Raw genomic sequence first — 21,873 nt, 5'->3', positions numbered from 1 at the left:
GAAATTTTATTTATTTATTTTTTACTTTATAAAGTTTCATATTTTTTTTAACATATGCAATTATTTTCCATCATTTACAATACAGTAGTTACAGTGACACTCCAAACAGAAAAGCAAAGTAAAAAATCAAAACACCAACTTCTGTTTCATGTAATTAGCCTTATACAGAAATTAGAAGGTTAAGTGACAATTAATTACCTAATTTCACAGCTATCTGAAGTGGCAATCATTATATAGCAGCTTATCTATGATACATTCAAGATAAATGATACAATTTATTACTTGTTCATAGGCTACAACACAGCCTGCTTAATACCTTTCCTTAAATTCCACCTCTATACTAGAATATGCTTGAGGTCCATGCAAAAAAGTAGCTACCTTTTATATAGGAAATGGATGATTAAGTCTTTGGTGTTGTAAAAGCAACTTCATTTAAACATAACCACCCTCACCTCCAAAAAAAGAAGAGGGAAGAAAAAAAAAAAGTAAAGAAAATAATAAGGGAAAAACCCAAGACACACTTCGTATGGGGAAAAAAAAAAACCAGCATGTAATTTCTGTCCTTGACGGAATGCATAAATTTATGCATGTGAGAAGGTTTTCTTTTTTTAATATTTTTACATTGTAGTACTTGTTTTCTTTGTTGGGGTGTTTGAAAATTAGTGTTTTTTAAGGTACAACTATAGCCCATTCCCTAACTGATAGATATTTTGAAAGTAAACTGGTAAGAAATGTTTGTTGCTTTCTGAATTGTGTTTTCCCAGATTAGTGACTGCACTAGTCTGCCAACCAGATTTAGAGTCATGAGGGTAGGGATTTTTGATTGTTTTCTTTGCTTCTGTCTCTAGTGCCTAATGACAGTTCTTGACCCATTCTTTTGTTGATAACCTCAGTGAGTTTTATGTGGTATCATTAGAGCTGACCGAGTTCATCCTCTTTCTTATAACACTGAGATCTATAATCCTAGGAGATGGGGATTTATATATATTCTTCCTTATTTTGAATACCAATCTGCTTTCCTATAACTTAGACCTTCTGTAATCTGGAGCAGTTAAACATGAGTACTTCCTTATTGAGGGCATGCTCAAAATTTTAGGGTAATTGTCATGCCTTAAGTATGTTAAAGCCAAATATTCACACATATCTTTAACTGGTCTCTTCATTATAGTTTCCAGACCTCATTTTTTCTTACTACCTTCTTTGTCTTCTAGATTACAAATTTTTAACCTGTGGTGCCCATAATCTTTGAGGTCATAGCTGGCTTTCAGGATATCATAGATAGAAAGTAATTGTATATTTTTCTTTGGAGAAAGAGCTATAGCTGTTAAAGGGTTAGTGACCTAAAAAAGATTAAGAACTACTTGTTTAAATATACTGTTTTGCCTTACTTGAAATATATTACCCTAAATTCAACCTAATATTCTGATAATAATATCAGCTATTATTTATATAGAACCTACCGTGTATGCTAGGTACTATTTTAAGAGCCTTACAAATACTTAATCATTTTAAACCACTCTATGATATAGATACTATTATTAGTCTCATTTTCCAGATGAGAGAATTGAAGCTCAGAAAGGTCAAGTAACTTTTCTAGGCTTTCACAGCCGGTAAATATTGGAGCTAGATTTTAACTGTATCCTGCAGTATGATGAATGGATATTAACCTCTATTGTTAACAGAAGTTAATTAAGAAGTATAATAGTTTTTTAAAGTAATCTGCAGATTAAAAATAAATCCAAGTAGCTTCCACCACTGTACTGTGTTTGTAGAAAAGCAGCTGTAGCAGCCTTGCACGACAGCCTCCCCAAAACAAAACTAAAGCTCAATAAATTCCGACTATTAGGAAACCATTATATGTCCATTTCTGCAAACATTGACTGATTCTTCCATAAAATATACAAGGAAGGGACTTTGCCTCTCTTGCTCACTGTTGTATTTCCAGTTCTTTGCCAAGAACCAGCCTTAACACATAAGTACTCAGTAAATATCTGATGACTAAACAAATTACTCATTTAATCCTAAGGTTTGAAATCCATAGATCAATCAATATCATACTGATTCTGTCTTCAAGGAGCTAAATGGAATTTTTTTTAACCTATATAGACATAAACTTTTATGTACTCAAACTGGGTGAATCCCTCCATTATACTTTTTTGTAATTATGTGCTGCTCTTTTACATTACTTTGCATACTTATAATTAGTTAACTCATCAGTTGCATTTAATCTTCCACATTTAACTGTCAAGGTTTTTGAGAGTGATAAGCCCCTAGAATGTTTATTTTTCAGAGGCCCATGCTCAAATGTGATAGGTATTTATACATACTTGTTAATAACTGACTGATGTGTATGATACAGGTCATTTTTTGGAAATTAAAGCACATCTTTTTTTTAATACTTATTTTATGCTTGAAAAATTGTAAATTAAGTCTAGCCAGATGTAAGGTTTTTAAGTTTTCTGTAGTATACTACCTTGAACATGAAGATTTAAAAGGGATATAATAGTTATAGCTCTATGGATAAATAGTTCAGAACATTTTAAGGGCTATAGAACATTTAAGACATGACACTTTACAGTAGTAGAAATAGTCTAGCTTACAGCTTTTAGTATGGCTATTCATCAGATATTTATTAAACATTTGCTCTGTTCAAGGAAATGTGATAGATAAAAATCAAAGACAAGCTTCCTTCCCTCCAAAGCTTATAATATGATTTGGAAGATACAATGTACGTGCATTGTTAATAATGCAGAGCATGTAGTAAGGTCTTAAGAGTAACAGAATTTAACGATCAAAAATTCTGAATCTCCAGTGATGTTGTTATTCATTGAGGAAAAAATATGTTAACAGTATGTATACTGTTAGTGATAACAACCTACAGTAACCAGGTTTTGACATTAGAATTTTCAAATTTTATCATTGTTTTTTTAATGTTTTGCTTTAACTGAAAGCATGCATCTATTGTATGAGTTGATGCTCTATTGTATATAGTGGGTAATCCGAAATATAGTAAATGTTCCATAATTTTTAATGATTCTTAGAATTCTCTGAAATACCCTTGCAAATAAGTAAAAGACTTATTTTTAGCCTCAAGATAGTATACTTCTTACCTATTATTATCAGACTTAAATGTCATTCTCTAATGGTTTCTTTTTTCATTTATAGGTATTCTAAATATATTTTAATCCTGTTTTTCAACTGTCCTTCAGTAAGCTTTATCATTAACATTGTGCCATGTTAAATATTAGTGTGAGCTAGTAACTAAAGTATTTAAAAATAACTGTTTAAAGTTAGTGGGTGCCGGGGTGGTTCAGTCAGTTAAGCGTATGACTTTGGCTCAGGTCATGATCTCATGGTTGGTGGGTTTGAGCCCCACATCGGGCTCTGTGCTGACAGCTCAGAACCTGGAGCCTGCTTCAGATTCTGTATCCCTCTCTTTCTGCCCCTCTCCAGCTCACACTCTGTCTCTCTCAAAAATAAACAAATATTTAAAAAAAGTTTTTTTTAATCTTTCCATTAAAATATTGGTATTTTGTTGTATATATCAAACTCTATTTTAAAATTATTTTCTTGCCTATTTTTTTAATACTGGTAATCTAGTATAGAGATGGATTAACTGAGTAGGAAGAATTTAACATTATAAACACAAAGGAATAAAACAGCAGTTTGGAATGGTTAGCTGTGTATACTTAAACGTATCCTGTGTCAAATTCATGATTTCTAGATTATAGGTTTTTCTAGTATTATATAATGTATTGAAGATACTACTTCATTATGGGAAATGTGTTTCTTTAAGGACTATGCCCTGTTTTGGAAACATACATAAATCCCAACTGAATGAGTGAATGATTACTTAAAAATTTTTTTTTAATTTATTTATTTTGAGAGAGAAAGAGAGAATATGAGCAGCAAAGGGACAAAGGGAGAGGGAGAGGGAGAGGGAGGTAGAAGACAACTAAGGAGTTTGACCTGATCTTACAACCTGTGGGATCATGACCTGAGCCAAAAGCAAAAGTCAGACACTCAACCATCTGAGCCACCAGGCACCCCTGATTGATTACTACTTTTGATTGCCTATTATGTATTAAGCATTAGGGTTCTAGAGATCAAATATATAGTCCTGATTCTTAAGAAGCTCACAGTATAGTGGGAAATACAGAGAAATGAGTTATTCTAAAACAAGGTGATTAGTTCTAAAATAGAAGGATGAAGAGAATTATCAGAACATTCAGCACAGGCATTATGCTCATATGGGATTAGAGAAAAATCTGAGAGCATTTGTGTTCATTCTGTGACATTTGAGTTCATTTTGAAAGATGAATGCAATAAAAGTAAGTCTAGGTTTTTTAGGAATTGATCACTGGCATCAGATGTATTGTGGTCAAGAATATGACTTGTCTAGAATTACATTAGTTTTGCTTCATCAAGTATTTATTGAATTAGAAGGAATAATTTGGTAATCAGCATATTTTTAATAGCAAAAAAACATATTCCCAAATTATGGGACAAAGTAAGAGCAAACATTTTAATAGAAAAATTAAGTACTTTTTCATAAATATCCTTTTGGTTTAAAAGTATATTCACTCCTTTATTTCTCAGTTTATTTATTTATCACTCCTGTTATGGAGATAGTACTGTACCTGAGTCCAGGTGTGCCACTTACATCTATGTAACATTAAACAGATCACCTCTGAACCCCAGATTCTCTTGGGGTTGATATGAGAATTTAGTATAAATGTTAGGGAAAATGCTTTCTAAACAAAAAGAGATACATAACTGTAAGATATTAACTAGCATTATTATAAAACTTTTAAAAAGTGAACATTCTGAGTTATAATGAAAAATATTAACATGAAAGTAGTATATTATGGTATACATAGATTTTCCTCAATATTTGAAATTAGGGTTTTCATATAAAATAAACCATAAAAAGTGGAGTTCAAATGTTCAAGTTCAAAAATTAAATTACTGTATGTTTAGGGATTTTAAACTTGTTATAAGCATCTGGCTTTTTTCCTAAGTATTAGATATTATTTGCTGATTATTGTTATTTCTATACTACAGTATACTTGCCAAATAGTTGCTATGTTTGAAATACATATTTTGCCAGGTAAGTACCTTAAAATAACATACTTTTAAAAATGACTTAAGGGATGAAGAATAATTTGCTTATAAAAATGACTCACTTAAGGTGAGGGATAACTGTGGCTTTAGAATTTCTTAGGTGCATTAGTCATCTACTAGATATTAACTTAGTAATTCATATGTACTTTATCTACAGTATCAGCTAAAAATTTGGAGACATACCTTTAAAATCTAATAAAACTCATCTTTGCCAATTCTGTCTTTTTATTAGAGCTAATTAATTTTTTGTATGGTTAAACATAGTAATGAAGGAAAGAGAAGTAACAATGAACATTATTTTTACAACTATGTCACTGGCTATAGGGAAACCTCATTACGTTAGTATTCAGGGATGGGGAAGAAGACAACTAAGGAGTTCAAGTCCTAACGTTTTATTTTAAGCATCTGAACAGTCCTGCCTAACTATCAACAGCTCAGAATAAAATTGAACACATTTACCACTTGGCATGCATTCATTATGGCTCTTGTTTTCTCTTTTGTTGACAGTTGCTGAGAAAGATTACTTTCTTACATGATTAATTCATGGCTTGTCTAAAGTTAAAATTACCTGGTTTTAAGAAAAGATTAAGATCTAACTTCCTATTGAACCATGTTATTTGCATTTAAATTTCAGATTCTAGGAAAATGACATAGTGTCTGAGATTTGAATTAAAGTCCTAAAACTCCCCACCAAAAACCAACACAAAAAACTTTTATGGCTCTCCTTCAGGAAGATGATCTCAGATTTGTATCAAATCAATATGATTTTGTATGACAGATTCAACATGGAAATAGAGCAATGAAATATCCTTTTTTAGAGAATTATTTGTGCAGAGGATTTGACATACTAGAGCATGACTTTTGCATATAACAATTCAGTATTAAATGTACAAATAACATGATGACAAACACATTTTTGTGCTCTTTAAATACAAGTACTCAAGTAAAAAAAATCCTTTAGCAAATAAGTATAATTCCTGCTTCATTATTTTTATTTATCTGATTTTAGTGCCCCCCCCCAAAACAGCTTTTCAGAGCTAATATTTACTAATAGAAAAGCTGAAGTTGTATGTGAGTTACCATGAATAAAATGTGCTGTGCATTCAACCTTTTGATCTATAGGTGAAGTTAGGGGAAATATGAAGTGGGTGGGGTAATGTAATCTAGAACTAAGGTGGTATAGCCCTTGAGAAAACTAGGAACTGTGGGAATATAGAAGACTGAACGGTTTGAGAGACCATTCATTATGAGAATTTGTTAGCTTTTGTAACCAGTATGATAGGGAAGTACTGTCATCATAGGCTTGAAGACGGAAAAAAGGAATAGTGATAGCCTAGATTGTAATGAACTAGTTGCTCAAGATGATTTCTGAAAATGACAATAAACTTTTCTTCATGGGAAATTGATAAAATTAGGCAGTTTTTTCTTTTTCTTTCATCCATTTTGGTACCACACATATCTGTTTCCGTAAGTTTATGTATCCTGTTTGTGAACCTGTGCTGTTTTATTGAGATATAAAGATGTCTACAAGGACATTTTAAATTCAAGCAATTAGCTGTCATACTTTGAATTTAAATAGTAGCATTTACTGTCTGTTCTCTTTGTAAATAAAGGGATCAACATGAAGCAAATGCTTTCAGAAAATTCACTAGAGTTCTGTAGAACAGCATTTGATTACCACCTCTGAGCGAAGGTTGGTTGTCTGGCTCCAGGAGCCCTTCATTCTTGTTTTAGCTAGCATAATTCTATTTTCATCTATAATTACATGCTGGGATTTTCTGTTGGATTCTTTAGCATTAGGGGAAAAAATGAAAACCACTGGCTCATGTGATCTCTAAGGATGTCTAATATCAGGTTAGATCCAGTCAGCAAACTTTTTCTCTATAGGGCCAAATAGTAAATATGTTTAGGCTTTGTGGAGCACATAGATCTGGCCCATGGGCTGCAGTTTGCAAATCCCTGCTTTTATTATTAATATCTAATTATTTGAAGTTATTAATTGTCAAACTATCAACAAGAATGATAGAAGTTAATACCAATTAAGAGTAAAAGTTATCCTGCTCCTATCTGGTTTGATTTTTAGTAGCAGTTTATTTCTACTACCATATAGTAAATGAATTATAATTCTTGGGACTCACTCAGAACTAGCTCTATGGCTGTTTGGTTTCAGTCACTTATAAAATTATGGTATTTCAAAAATTGTCAGTTTGACATGTATTCCATGAGACTGAATTTGCCTGCATTTGATAATGAGAAAATACATTGTTATTTAAAAAATGGTCAAGTTGAAGGACAATGGAGCTAATTGTATATGCTCTTTATAACATTCCTTAAAATTCATTTTAAAATGATAATTCTCATTTAGGAATTATTATTAAATTATTATTGTTCTCTTGCAGCTTGTATGAGGTACTCTGCGAATACTGAAGCTTCATTGGACAACACAGATGATGAACATCCAGAACAACCAATTAAAACTAGAATAATACTGAAAATTCAGCAAAACATAGGTATTTAATGTCTCTTATAACATTGAAAAGATATTTTGAATTTGGGTTTTCTTATTATTTTAAAATTATTTCTATTTCATCTTGCTCTCTTAAAAGTATTAGCTTAAGCTGTATTTATTGAGTATTATGGAAAATGCAGGATCCTGGAGATGGAAAGATTTCTAAATAGTGCATTATCCCAAGTGCCCTCACACAGCATACTTTCTATTAATTTTTTTTTATGGTTTTAGAAGAAAACCATGTTGAGTTTGGGGACTGTATTAGTATAGTTGGGCTAGTGCTTTGCCGACTGGTGTTCTTTGCAAAACTGTTATTGTAGAAGGTTTTGATATGTGTTCTATGAAAAAAGTCAACTTCAGGTCTGGAAATTTGTAATGAATTTAAAAATATTAAAGGCTCCAAGAAGTGTGGCAGTCACTGTAACATTGTTCAGACTTACTAATTGAAGAACATATAGACTATTGTACATGGAATGCCAATTTGAAAAATGCTTTGTAAGCCTTAAGACTTTTGACTGAGAGTTAGAAGCCAGGAAATTTAGTTGTTTTTCTTATCACTTACTCATTAGGTAATTACCCAATTCTTTGTACCAAAGTGTGTGTATATGTGTGTGTCTGTGTCTGGACTCCTCTGGTCAGTTTTGTTTTGGGTAACAAAATTATCAGGAAAAAAAAATGAATAAAAATAAAAGTTACCAGCACAAGCTTACTAATTCTTAGATTTTATAATGGTGGAATCTGAGTTTTTGTAGTTTTAATAGCTATACAATTGACTTTGCCTTGTAATGTTTGAGACATACTGCTCATTGAGCTCTCTTATGGTACCATGAAATGGCTGGGATGTCAGTGTACATATTTATATTATTTAATTTATTTTTTAAACTTTTATTAAATCCAAGCTAGTTAATATATAGCATAATAATGGTTTCAGGAGTAGAATTTAGTGATTCATCACTTACATGTAACACTCAGTACTCCTCCCAACAAGTACCCTCTTTAGTACCCATCATCCATTTAGCCCATCCCTCCTACCGCCTCTCCAGCAACCCTCAGTTTGTTCTTTGTATTTAAGAGTCTCCTACGGTGTGCCTCCTGCTCTGTTTGTATCTTATTTTTTCTTTCCTTCCCCTATGTTCATCTGTTGTGTGGTAAAAGTACATGTTACCAGTTCAACCTTGGCGATCTGTTCAACTTCCTGCTGTATTTGCCTCCTAAGACTTTGCTGGCGTACATGTGTGTCTTGTTTAAGTCCATCAGTTACCTGCATTCCAGAGCCAAGGATCAGTTACCTTTCTTTTGCTCATCCCATCTCCATGTGTTTTGTGTTTGTTTTACTTGTAGGTGTGATCACAGCTGTTGCAGTTGCAGTCCTTGCTGCGGGGATCTCCTTTCACTACTTCAGTGATTAGGGTGAGACACAAAGAGCTTCCTGATCATCCAAAGAACATTGACCAGCAATTTTGAATCATAAAGATGCAGACCATCCATCTACATTTCAGACAGTAGCAGCCAGATCTGCTGCCAATAATGCCTACTAGGTGTGTTTCTGACTAAATTGAAATCACCAGCTGCCTTGTTTATCCCTGCTTATATTATAGATGGCTCAGGCTTCCAGAAATAAAGTTGTGCATATAGATGGAAGTTGCATGTAACAAATCCTTATTATCTGATTTTAAAAATGTTCAAAATGATGGCTTATTTTCATATTTTTCAGTCCTGTTGATCTGGATCACATATTGATCAGGATATTAAAAATTTGAGTGGTCAGCATTGACTGAATATCTTAGAGTAAGTGGAGAAATTTCTACAAAGTGGGACAACTACCTATTGGGTAAACTCATATTCTAGGACCTTTCTAAGGTATACTTATTTACAGAATATTGATTGAGTTTTGATCAAGGAGTAAGGCAACCTTTCTAGAGAGGTTTGAATTGGTAGGGATTGTCATAAATCATGTGCTTTCTCAGGTTAGTATATCATACCTGTTTTAATATATTAGACTTTTACTTCTAGCTGTACATTAGACTAGGAACTACAAAACTAAATCCTGAATAGAATCTACTTTTGAATGAGTTAATCAGCTCAATGAAAGTTTCTGAGAATCATACCTCTATTTTTACTCCCCTACAAAAATGAACACATTTTGAGTTGGGAGTTGTGAAGACTGCATTAAGCATGCAAGTGGGCAGTGGTTACTCAGATGGCAAGCACTGGTTGCAGCACTGCCATATGCAGTTTGCCTTGGATTGGAAACAAAGAGATGAATCTGCATCTGACATGCTGTCCTAGCCAGGACAGTTGAAGTGGCTACTCAGTTTTCCTGGAGCTTCTGGCAGAAACAAGATACAGGCTCAAGATTTCCATAGGTTAAGATAAAGTAGTATTATTTCATGACTAGAGATTACTAGGTGCACATTGAAACCAGCTAGCATGAGAAAGAACCATACAAATAATAAACTTTGGATTCAGTTCTCCAAAATCTCATCACCAATTTCTGTGAAAGACTGAACCACAGACACATATGAAAAATAGACAAAGGACTACTAAAAATGAAAAAAATGTTATGTGAAATTTAAAAAATCTCAGGTGTGTTGAATATCATTAGACTCAACTGAAGACACAATAAACAGTGAGTTCTAAAGAAATTATCTAGTGCTCAGCAAGGAGAAACAAGGAGCAAGAAAATAAAAATATTAAAGAGAAGTTAAGAGATATGGAGAGAAAAATTACAAAGACTAGAAGTACTGTGAAGAAAGAATAGAGAGGGTGGAGGAGTGGCAATATTTGAAGATAACTATATTCCAGATTTGTTGGAAAAATATGACTTCATGATTTCAGGATACATAGTACATCCCAAGCATATAAGGATCAAATGTATGCCTAACCCCAAAGTAGTGTAACAAAAAATTACCAAACACAGGATTTTAAAAGCAGTCAAAGGGACAAAAAGATCGTCAATGAAGGCAAGACAGTTACATACTTTGTAGGCTTCTCAGTAGCAACAATGTACTCAAAAGATGATGAAATAATACCTTCAAAATTATGAGAAAAACTAATTGTCAGCTTTGAATTTGTATCAAGCAGAACTGAAATGTTTGGATGAAAAGTAGATTTTTGCCAGCAGACCTTCACTAAAGAAACTGCAAACAGATGATCTTCAAGAAGGAAAATGATTCCACAAGGATGATCTGAAATCGAAGGACTAGTGAACAAATAAAATGATAAACATGTAAATCAAGTGTTGTTAATATAAAACAATTGTAATGAAAGAAGTGTTTATAAGAAATAAAACTGTAAACAAATGTAAGACTAAATAAACATTTTATGCAATATGAATGTGGACTTCTAAAACAGGATATAATTGAAACTGGATAATAGCTTATAATATGGGAGGAGGGTGGTTAGAATTAAAGTGTTCTGAGGTGACTATTATTCAGAGAGTGGTTGAAGATACTGTTGAAAGTTTGTTAAATATGGTAAAATTTCAACTGTTACTGTGAAAATAGACATGGAATGAATCATTGCAAAGGAAAAGAAGTTTAAAATAATGGAATAGGAAGACAGTAACAGTACACAAGGAAGAAATTAGGGGTGGAGAGGGACAAAGTTGGTAAAATCATAGTAACAAATCAAGTAATACTAATTAAAATAAACTTGAATAGACTAAACCCAGTCTAACAGATTGATTAGGTTTTTAAAATCCAGCTATCGGCTAGGTTTTTTTAAAAGATGAAAACACAAATAACAAAATTTGTGTAGCTTTGGTGATATTAAAAGTAGATTTTATGGTAGTATTATTAAAGATTGAGAAAGCCACTAAATAATAGAAGGATCAATTCACTAGAAAGAAAGAAATTTATATATACTTTATAAAATGGCCTCAAAATGTATGAATTATAGGGCTAGACCAACAAATTGAACAACATGGTGGGAAATTTCATCAGCTCTCAGTTACTGATAAATAAACCAAGTCAAAAGTGAATGGAAAAAATGTTTTAGATAATGCAGTCAACAATATTGATTCAACAGATTTAAAATAATGAGCAATTAGAGAATATTTTTAAGCATTTTACATCAGCAAAAATTGACCATGTATTGGGCATGAAATAAATTACAATAGTTTTAAAAATCAGTATTAAATGGATAGTCAGAAATAAGTTAGAGATCAGTAATAAATGTTAAATTTTCTTAAAAATCATACATTTTTACATGTTTTAAAAACCCTAGATGGAAGAAAAAAGTACTTAGAACCTAATTGTAAGTACCACATTTGGAAAAATTGCATCATGTAGCAGATCCTGCACTGCAAAAATAGCTTTAGATGCTTAAATTTAAAAAGTCTGAGTATGTAACTTAAGAACAACAGAATAAACAATGTTGAAGGAAGGAGTTAGAGGCAAGGGAAGAAATCAACGAATTCGAAAACAAAATCACAAAGTCAAAGTTGTCTTCATGACCATAAAACTGGTATAATTGAACAAGAAGAAAACAGGGCACGAGTAGACAACATAAAAATGGAAAAGGATTCTTGGGGCACCTGGGTGGCTCAGTCAGTTGAGTGTCAGACTTGCAGCTCAGGTCATGATTTCACGGTTCATGAACTCAAGCCCTGTATCGGGCTTGCAGCTGTCAGTGCAGAGCCTTCTTCAGATCCTCTGTCCCCTTCTTTGTCTGCCCTTACCCCACTTGTGCTCTCTCTCAAAAATAAACAAACATAAAAGGATTCCATAGATACAGCAGAGATGAAAATGATGAGACTGACAGAAGCATCTTAATATTGAAAACTTAGACAAAATTGATCAAGATCTAGAAAAATGCAATTTCCTTAAATTGTCTAGAGAAGAAATAGACAAGCTAGATAGACTTATTCAGTAGTGTTGGAAAGTAAGTGATTTAAATTTTTTTGATAGACTAACCCACATCTACAGATGTTTCTTTTTCAGGGATAGTACTATTTTAACATTTCATACGAACTCTTCCAAAGACTTAGAAAGACAAAAGAGGGAATACTCTTCAGCTCATTTGGTGGATCCAGTGTAACTTCTACTGATAGTAGAATCTGACTACTCCTACATTCAGTAAGAGAAAAGAAAATTACAGACTCTTTCCACATATTAACAGATGTTAAAACCAAAAGCACTACTGATAAGCTGAATTCAACATTATGTAAAAAAGGATAATGCAGCATGACTTGTATTCATACATTAAAAGTCAGGAACTCAATAAGGATGCTTTTATCATTATTTCTGTTCATTGTACTGTAGACATAATGAGCAAAGGACAAAGCAGACGTGTTAAGAGGTTATGACTGAGCACATGAAAAGATGTTTAATCTCATAAGTCATCAACTAAGACCATGGTGAATATCATTTTACATCCAGTAGATTGAAAAATTAAGAGATATGACAATATCATCGAATAAGATGTGCATAAGAAGACATTTACACATGGGGTTGTACACCAATACACAGTTTGCCCTGGAAAGCAATTTGGCATTATCTTTTAAAGTAAGCCATGTATATACTCATTCCTGACCATTCTACTTCTACATATATATCTTAGAGAAATTCTTTCCATATGTGTACAAGAGTACATCTGTGAGAATGTTCAAGGCAGCCTTATTTGTAATCACCCAAATGCTTACTGACAAGAAATGAAAAATGAATTATGGGTTTTGTAGTTTTATTTAATAGGGAGAATGACCTGAGAAGGCAGGTCTCGGAAGCCTACATGCATTATGATAGCTTTTATAAAGTTCAAAAATAAGCAGATCTAATCTATATCAGATGAGAACATATTTATGATAAAATTTTTTTAATGTGGCAGAGTGATATAAAAAATTCAGGTAAGTGATTACCATTTCAGCGTGGGCCTAATGGCAAAGCAGGAAGACAAGAAGGAGCAAATGAACAGATGAAACATTGGTGATGTTTTAGTTTTTGAGTTGAAATGGGTTACTTCATGTTCATTGTATTTACCTAATGGTATTAACATATTTTTTTGGTTGTCTACTACTAACAAACCACCCCCAAACTTAATTGGCTTAAAACAATGATTGTTTCATTTCTTCCCCACAATTCTGAATGGACAGGAATCAGGTTGCTCTTCATATGGTGTAGGCTAGAGCTACAATTTTCTAGGAGCTTGATTGGGTTTGAAACATCCAAAATAGCTCATTTGTATGGTTGGCAGTTGATACAGGCCATCAGCTGGGAACTCACCTATCACACCTCAGTTTTCCTCTGTGCGACCTCTGTGGCTTGGGGTTCGTGGTGACTAGGCTTCTTCCCATCGTGATGGCTGGGACTTGAGAAGTAACATCCCATGTGTGAGCATTCCAAGAGGAAAGAAGTAGGACCTATGAATCCCTTTTTCTAAGCCCTGCCTTGGAAATCTCAGAACATAGCTGCATTGTGTTGGTCAAAGTAGTCTACAGGACCAGCCTATATTAAATATGAAAGGGAAAAAACCTTTACCTCTCAATGGGTATGCATATATGAGAAGGAAAGGACTTAATGGCAACCCTCTTTGGAGATTATTATTCTAATATATCCTCTGGATATAGCAATTTGTGTTCCTGATGTGGAAAATGAATTCACCACCTCCCAGGACACCTTAAAAGTTTCATCTTTAGATTCAGCCTCAAGCCCCATAATCTCATTATTTAAATCAATTTCAAGTACATAATGAGCCACCTTTACTGCAGCTCTTCTCAATATGAAGATGCGCAAATTAAAGAAACAAGTTCTCTTCCCCATATATTCATATTGTAAGACAGGCAATAGATTCTTATTTGAAAAGAGGGAAAATGAGAGGTACAAAGCAGGAAATGGTTCATAGCAATTCTGAATTCCAACTGGGCACATGTCTCTAATTAATCATGATTCTAGGCACAGGGAATATATGTTAATTAGGGCCTAATTCTCAGCTCTAGCCCTTCCCTATGAGGTTTTGACTCTACTCTGAGTGTCTTTTTCCATGAGAGTGGCTTGTTTGAAGTTGAATAGCTTTCTCAACTTGCTTCCTTATCATTGAAGGTTAAAGGCCCAGAAGCCTCTCTTTATTTTGAATATTTTAAAATATTATAATCAAATTATAATCCACTCAAGCAAAACGCACACCCACACATCTGTTCAAGATACGCCTCTCCCTCTACTTTGAGCTAAGTGTCAGGATGCTGAAGGACAACATCCTTAGGAACCAGTACCAACTGCCTTATTGAGTGGACTAAAATACATGCTTGTAAGATTCTTAGAAGTCTTTTTGTCTACCTAACAGATCTATGAGGCACTGGCTTAAATACTTCCAGTCCTAAGGGTTATTACAGCTGTGCTATCCATTCTCACCTACCTTGTGCTTTGTTTTACTTGCAATTCCCTAGAGGTGAGCATTGCCCAGAGGTCATTTCCTCCTTGAGAGTTTCTTGCTGGCTGGAAAAATGTGTTCAGGCCCTTTTTATTTCCTATAAGGTTTGCTCCAAAACTGAAAAGTTCCTTACTTAGTTCATCTCTCTTTCCATATTTGATCAAAGCCAGTAAATGTCAGTTGGAATTTTCAATATTTTGTCTGGAAATCTCCTTGGTCAGATCCACAAGTTTATTCAGTTACTTCTTCCTGTTAGTGATTTCCATGAGCCATTAGTTCTACCTTTCACCTTACCTCATGTGAAAGTGCCTTTCATAATAAGGGTTGCCTTTCAAAATATTTTTTACATTGTTCTAGCCACTATTGTTTCCTGAAGGCCCTAAAGCTTCCATCTTCTTCTAAATTCCCAAGTTAAGGCTACATGTTTTGGCTTTGGCCCAGTACTACTTTATTTCTAGGTACCAGTTTCTGTTTTGGTTATTTCTTCATAATAATCTCAAAACTTTTGGCACTATCCATTTTATTAATGGTTTTAATTATCATTTGTTAATTTATGATTCCATGGATAGACTGGGTTCAGCTGGCTCAGCTGAAAGGTTCTGCTCCACATGATGTTGGCTTGGGCTTTAGTTATCTAACAACGGCTGTGACATCCAAGATAACTCATTCATATATTTGGCGATTTATCTGCTGTTTCTTCACATAACCTCTCCACATGGCTTAGGCTTCTCAAATCATGGTGGTTAAATTCCAAAAGGAAGAGCCTCAAAAATTAGTGTTCCAAAAGCAAGGGAGTGAGAATTGTTATCTCTTAAAGGGCTGGGCTCATAAATACCAGAATGTCATTTGTCTGTATTCTATTGGTCAAAGCAAACAGTACCAGAATAGTTCCTATAGGAGAGTTGGAAAAGAAGCTCACCTCTCAATGGAGGAGTAGCACATGCATACAGGGAGGGAAAGAATTGATGGCATTCGTCACAGGAGACTTATTACACATACATTCTTTAGTATGTCAAATCTTACAAATGATTAAAAATATAAGAGAAAGGAGAGAATTCAAGAAGTTCTCTAGGGAAATAATTACCATTATTACTCTAAAAACATAATCCATATATTATCCTTACCACAATCTGTCTTTTCCTATAGTACCTCTGTTGTCCTTCTTTCTGTTCTGACATTTTTGTGGGTAAATAAATGTCTTTTCCTTTTATGTACTTGGATAGTGTTCAAAGGTCAACAGGTTCATAACTGTCTTACCAAAATAGTTGAGAATATATCAGGCTCTATTACAATGTGTATTTGTTTTTTGGCTTTGATCTAAAAATATTTGCCTAGGGGTGCCTGGGTAGGCTCAGTCGGTTGAGCATCTGATTCTTGGTTTTGACTCAAGTCATGGTCTCACAGTTTGTGAGTTTGAGGCCCGCATCAGGCTTCACACTGATGGCCACAGTCTGCTTGGGATTCTCTCTATCCCTCTCTCTCTTCCACTCCCCTGCTCATACGTGTTCTCTCTCTCAAAATAAATGAACTTTTAAAAAAATTTAAAAAATATATCCAAGTATCAATAGTCAACGTTAATAAATATCTACTAAATTGTTCTTAATGTGTGACTTCAAATAATTATATTGGAAATATGAAGTAAAGGTAGTCAATGAGTTCTCATACAATTCATAGCCTAGTAAAAAGTAAATTAATATTATAATAGGTTTTGATTTATTGGCTAAGGACAGTGATAAAAGTAGTTAGAAATCACAGTTGTTTGTCTGCTTTTGCCTTCTTAAAAGTGTTTTCACATATATTATCTCAGTGGATTTTTATAATACTCTTATGTGTAAGCAGGCCAGAGATTTGTGAAATGGATCTAAATTTGGTGGATATAAATGGAGTGCACATCATTATGTATTGTATCCAATGACACATAGTTAGGAAGAATATACATTTGAGTAAATAGTTATTATTTGTCTCAATAATCAGAAATAGATTATTTCTTCTTTGTCATTTTTGTAAATATATTTTGTAAATATTTTACATACTTAGCACCATCAACTGAAGCTAGACTTTATGCTGTTCTGTAGAATTTACGAAATTCTGATCCCAAAGAGCCCTGTAGAAAAACTCTTAATTGAAAAGGCTTGATCTTTTAAGAAAAGATCATTCACTCAATTCGTTCAGTTTGCTAAGGAGATCTTTTGCTTACAGAATTGTGAAGGGGAACTTACTGGTGTGGATGAAGGGAGTTTAATCGGTTCTTAGGTTCTATTTTAGTTAAATCCAATTTAATTGTAGATGCACCAGATGCCTGGTCCTATGATTAAAATTCTGAATGTCAACAAGCTAAGATGCTAGACTGCAATCTTTATATTTAAACAAAAATAATGTTTAAAAAAATCCTATGCTTTTAAGTTAGCACTATTAAAAACATTTGCTAGATTTTAATTATAAATTATAAATGAAATAATAGTTAATGATTATGGAGGGTTGAATTGTATGCCTAGATTATCTTCTTTTTTATTCTTTCTTTTTTGAGAGAGAGAGTGTGCACACATGAGAGAGTGAGCAGGGGAGAGGGGCAGAAGGTGGGGGGAGAGAGAGACAGAGAAAGAGAGAGAGAGAGAGAGAGAGAGAGGGAGGGAGAGAGGGAGGGAGAGAGAATCTTAAGCAGGCCCCACATTTAGCACAGAGGTGGATGCAAGCCTTGACACCATGGCTCTGGGATCATGACCTGAGCCAAAATCAAGAGTCGGATGCTCAATCAACTGAGCCAGTCAGGTGCCCCTTAGATCTTCTAATTAAGAAACAACACCTTGGGAGGCCACTTAATTTGATCTTTAAGTAGGAACAAATTCTAACATTAAACTTACTTCCATATCATGTTTTACAATTTACAGAATATTTTCATTTTAACAATTCAGGGACTGAGGTAAGGTTCAGGACAATGGCACATTAAAACTACTATTTAGTAGTTAGGCATCTACATATTAAAGGAGAAGGTATTGATGAAAAGGAGTTATTGAGTAAGTAGAAGCAAAAGGGATGATTGTACAGAAACAAGAGAACATGAGTGTAAGATTCCTGAGAAGGTGGGAAGTGATAGTCTCTGAAGCATAGGTAGCTATTGGCCCCAAGTAAAGGAACATTTAATATCTCAGAGAGTGAATAAAATTGATGCAAGTGCATATGGGCTTGTAGGTTTGGCAGTGGAAAGTTGAAGATGATCTCACCTGATGCCTTCAGATTTTTATGAAGTTGGTAAGGTCATCTGCTGAGAGTAAAGAGAGGGAGTAAAGAAGATTTCAAAGAGTGTTTTCCAAGAATGGGAGATCAAGTTGACCCTCCAAGATCAAGAAACAGTGGGATTACCAGACTGTGAATTAGTACAGCCTCATTTGAAGTTAGTAACAATAAATGATTGAAATTGTATGATTGTTTCCCCCCACTAGTCTGTCTTCTTTTAAAAAGAAGTGAATAGTAATACCTGTAGTTTTGTCTAACAGATGAGTTGAAACAAAAGAAGGACTAGAAAATTTAGGAAATTGACAAGAATTTAATTAAGAATATTCTTCAAATGATGAACCATGAAATCTAAGCTGAATAAAAAGGGAAGTCAAGAGAGCAAGATAGGGACTGGAGGGGAGAGAAGGAAAAAGGGGAGAATGAGAATGCTTTAATGAATTAGAAATGTAATGGAGAGGGAGGTCTGGGTAGCTCAGTCGGTTAAGTACACACACACACACACACACACACACACACACATTCTCTCTCTTTTTCTCTCAAAAATAAACATTTAAAAAACATAATGGAGACAGAGAGAGAGAGGGAGAGAATGTGTGAGAGTGAGCACTCTGATGAATTGGAAATGTAATGTAAAAACAATAATTCAGTGGAGATCTAGAAGAAATCAAAGACCCAAAATTTTTGTAGTAGTTGACAAGTAAATAGACATGATTGTGACCATAAGTAAGAATGCCTGGAATAGTGATTTGGAAAGAAATAACACATAGATGATAGTAAATGAAGTGAATGGCTGAGGCAAAATAGATTATTGAAGGTCAACAGATGGGGAGGTCAAAGAACGGACAGTCCAGATATGGAAGGGTGGTCTGTGAAAATAATGATCACACCCAACATGATGATAAAATTTGAAGCATAAAGGAAGGCTGTGTAAGTCAAGTATCTAATTTTTGATAAATGAGGGAGAATGACAAGAACATCAAGATACAAATAGCATGAACCTTTTAAAAAGTACATAAGATCTTTTACAGAATCAAGTAGTAATAATAATCTGGAGTAAAGGAGAGCATTAAGAATGATATTTGGATTTTGAAAGAATAATCACTTGCATGTGGTAAAGGGAAGGTATGCCTTCTTTGAAGAACCAGGTTTCAGTTATGGAAGATAGGGAAGGAATACTTGGGAAAAGGTTGACAGTAAAGGGAAGTGTGCTGCTTGTAGACAGGCAGGGCCAGGGAGGGAATGGAGAAAACAGTCCTGTAGAGTATTAGGGCAATGGCAAGCTGCGAGTGGGCAAGTAATAGGGAGTGGGAAGAGGCGGGTGGAGCTCTTGCTTTGAATGTTGACGGTAATGAATGCAAGATTGAGTATCCTGTAAGATTTAATCTGTGATTTTGAGGAGGTTGGATTCTTGGCCCATTGATCAGAGGACACACTCAAACTGAGTAAGTAGTTATTGCTCTTGCAGTAAATGTTGGTAGCTGCACTTATACAGCTTGAAGTTGGGAAGCAGGCCAGGTAGTGATGCCATCAACTAAAGACATCAAGGCTATGGTAGAAGCATGGCCTATCATTAAAAACTTTAAACATTCAGCCTTACTTTTGAGGACTAAATTCAACTCGGTCACGTTTTATCTTTTAAATACACTGTTGGATTCAATTTGCTAATATTTTATTTAGAATTTTTGCATCCAAATGAATAAGCGACATTAGCCTGTGATTTCCCTTTCTCATTAACTTTTTCCAGTTTTGGAATATTACACTATCAAGATTACATTAATGTAAATGAGTTGGTGATTATTCTCTCTGTTTCTATACTCTGGAAAAGCCTCTATAAAATGATCTTATTTTTGTCAGTTTGACAGAATTGACTTTTAAATACATCTGGATCTGGGTAATATTTTGTAACTATTTTTCCGGTTTCTTTGCTTTTACAGGATTATTTAGACTTTCTGTTTTTCTTATGTCAATTCTGGTAAGTTATATTTTTCTAGAAAATTTTCCATTTTGTATGTTTTCAAACTTTTTGGCATTAAATCATTCATAATGTTTTGTATTTTTTTAACCTCAGCTATTTGTATATGTGTTTTTAAAAATTCCTCACATTTATTTATGTTCCTTTCTTGCCATCAATTTGGCAGATATTTCTCTATTCTCTTTATCTTTTTAAAGAATAACTTGAGTGAGGCTTTGTGGATTCTGTCTCTAGATAGAATTTATATTTTATTGATTTCTGCTATTTCCTCATTTTTCTACTTTGTTGGTTTGCTTTATTTTTTTAGCTTTTAAGTTGAACACTTAGGTCACTTTTTTCCCTTCTCTTGTAATTTATGTTTTGAAGCATAAAATTTTCCTGGATATAGCCTTTTCCTGGTTCTATCCCAGAAATTTTGATAAAGCATTTTTATTTTTCAGTTTTAATAATTTCAATTTACAGTATAATTGCATTCCTTGGCACAGCATTTACTTAGTAGTGTGTGTGTGTGTGTGTGTGTGTGTGTGTGTATATATATATACATATATATATATAACTGGTAACAAATACATATTTGTGATTAATTTTTATTTAATTTCATTCTCTTCCTAAAATGTAATCTAACTTATAATGTCCTAATTTATTAACGTTTGAAAATCTTTGTGTGCTAGAGGGGGAAGAACAGTTAGTTTGCTGATTACTGATTGCAGTATTTTATATATTTCCCTTAGATAAAGCTTGTTGATCATGTGGTTAATATCTACATTGATAAGTTTTTGTTGATATCCTAATCTATTAAGGATTGCAAGAACTGTACTGAAATCTCTGATGGTGCATTAGGCATTTTCTTCCTGTATTCTATCAATTTGTGCTGTGATATTTTATGACATTTTATTAGGTATATATATGTTTAAATTTTTTTTTACTTTCTATAATTTATTTTTTATAATTTACATCCAAGTTAGTTAGCATATGGTGCAACAGTGATTTCAGGAGTAGATTCCTTAAGCCCCTTACCCATTTATTTAGCCCATCCCACCACCCATAACCCCTCGAGCAACTCCTCTGTTCTCTATATTTATGAGTTTCTTATGTTTGGTCCCCCTCCCTGTTTTTATATTATTTTTGCTTCCCTTCTCTTATGTTCATCTGTTTTGTATCTTAAAGTCCTCTTATGAGTGAAGTCATATGGTATTTGTCTTTCTCTGACTGATTAATTTCACTTAGCATAATACCCTCTAGTTCCATCCATGAAGTTGCAAATGGCAAGATTTCATTCTTTCTAATTGCTGAGTAATAATCCATTGTGTATATATATATATATATACACACACACACCACATCTTCTTTTTCCATTCATCTGTCAATGGATATTTGGGCTCTTTCCATACTTTAGTTATTGTCAATAGTGCTGCTATAAACATTGGTGTGCATGTATCCCTTCGAAACAGCTTACCTGTAATCCTTGGATAAATACCTAGCAGTACAATTTCTGGGTCATAGGTTAGTTCTATTTTTAATTTTTTGATGAACCTCCACACTATTTTCCAGAGTGGTTGCACCAGTTTGCATTCCCTAAGTTTAAAATTGATAGATCTTCCTGGTAAAGGGATTCCATTTCATTATTGTAATGACCATTTCTTATCTAACAGTGCTTTTTCTCTTTAAA

General features: G+C 33.7%; 1 protein-coding gene across 4 annotated transcripts in view; it reads left to right on the top strand.

The window, feature by feature from the left end:
• Positions 1 to 10,969, top strand: part of ODR4 (odr-4 GPCR localization factor homolog) — a 34,302-nt gene extending 23,333 nt beyond the window's left edge. The window contains exons 13-15 of one of the 4 annotated variants that reach the window (XR_003906821.1): positions 7,524 to 7,634; positions 8,975 to 9,171; positions 10,718 to 10,969. Coding sequence is in view for 2 of the 4 variants with exons in the window: in XM_029935182.1 (XP_029791042.1) it covers positions 7,524 to 7,634; positions 8,975 to 9,042 (179 nt within the window). In the remaining 2 variants the exon portion in view is untranslated. Of the gene's footprint in view, positions 1 to 7,523; positions 7,635 to 8,974; positions 9,275 to 9,347 lie in introns of those variants that run through there. The other 3 variants (XR_003906820.1, XM_029935182.1, XM_029935181.1) reach the window with 3 other exon arrangements.
• Positions 10,970 to 21,873: the final 10,904 nt, after the last annotated feature.

This window comes from Suricata suricatta, chromosome 3 (assembly GCF_006229205.1).
Source record: "Suricata suricatta isolate VVHF042 chromosome 3, meerkat_22Aug2017_6uvM2_HiC, whole genome shotgun sequence".
In the NCBI taxonomy this organism is placed as follows: Eukaryota; Metazoa; Chordata; class Mammalia; order Carnivora; family Herpestidae; genus Suricata; species Suricata suricatta.
This window is presented reverse-complemented; position numbering and strand designations above follow the sequence as displayed.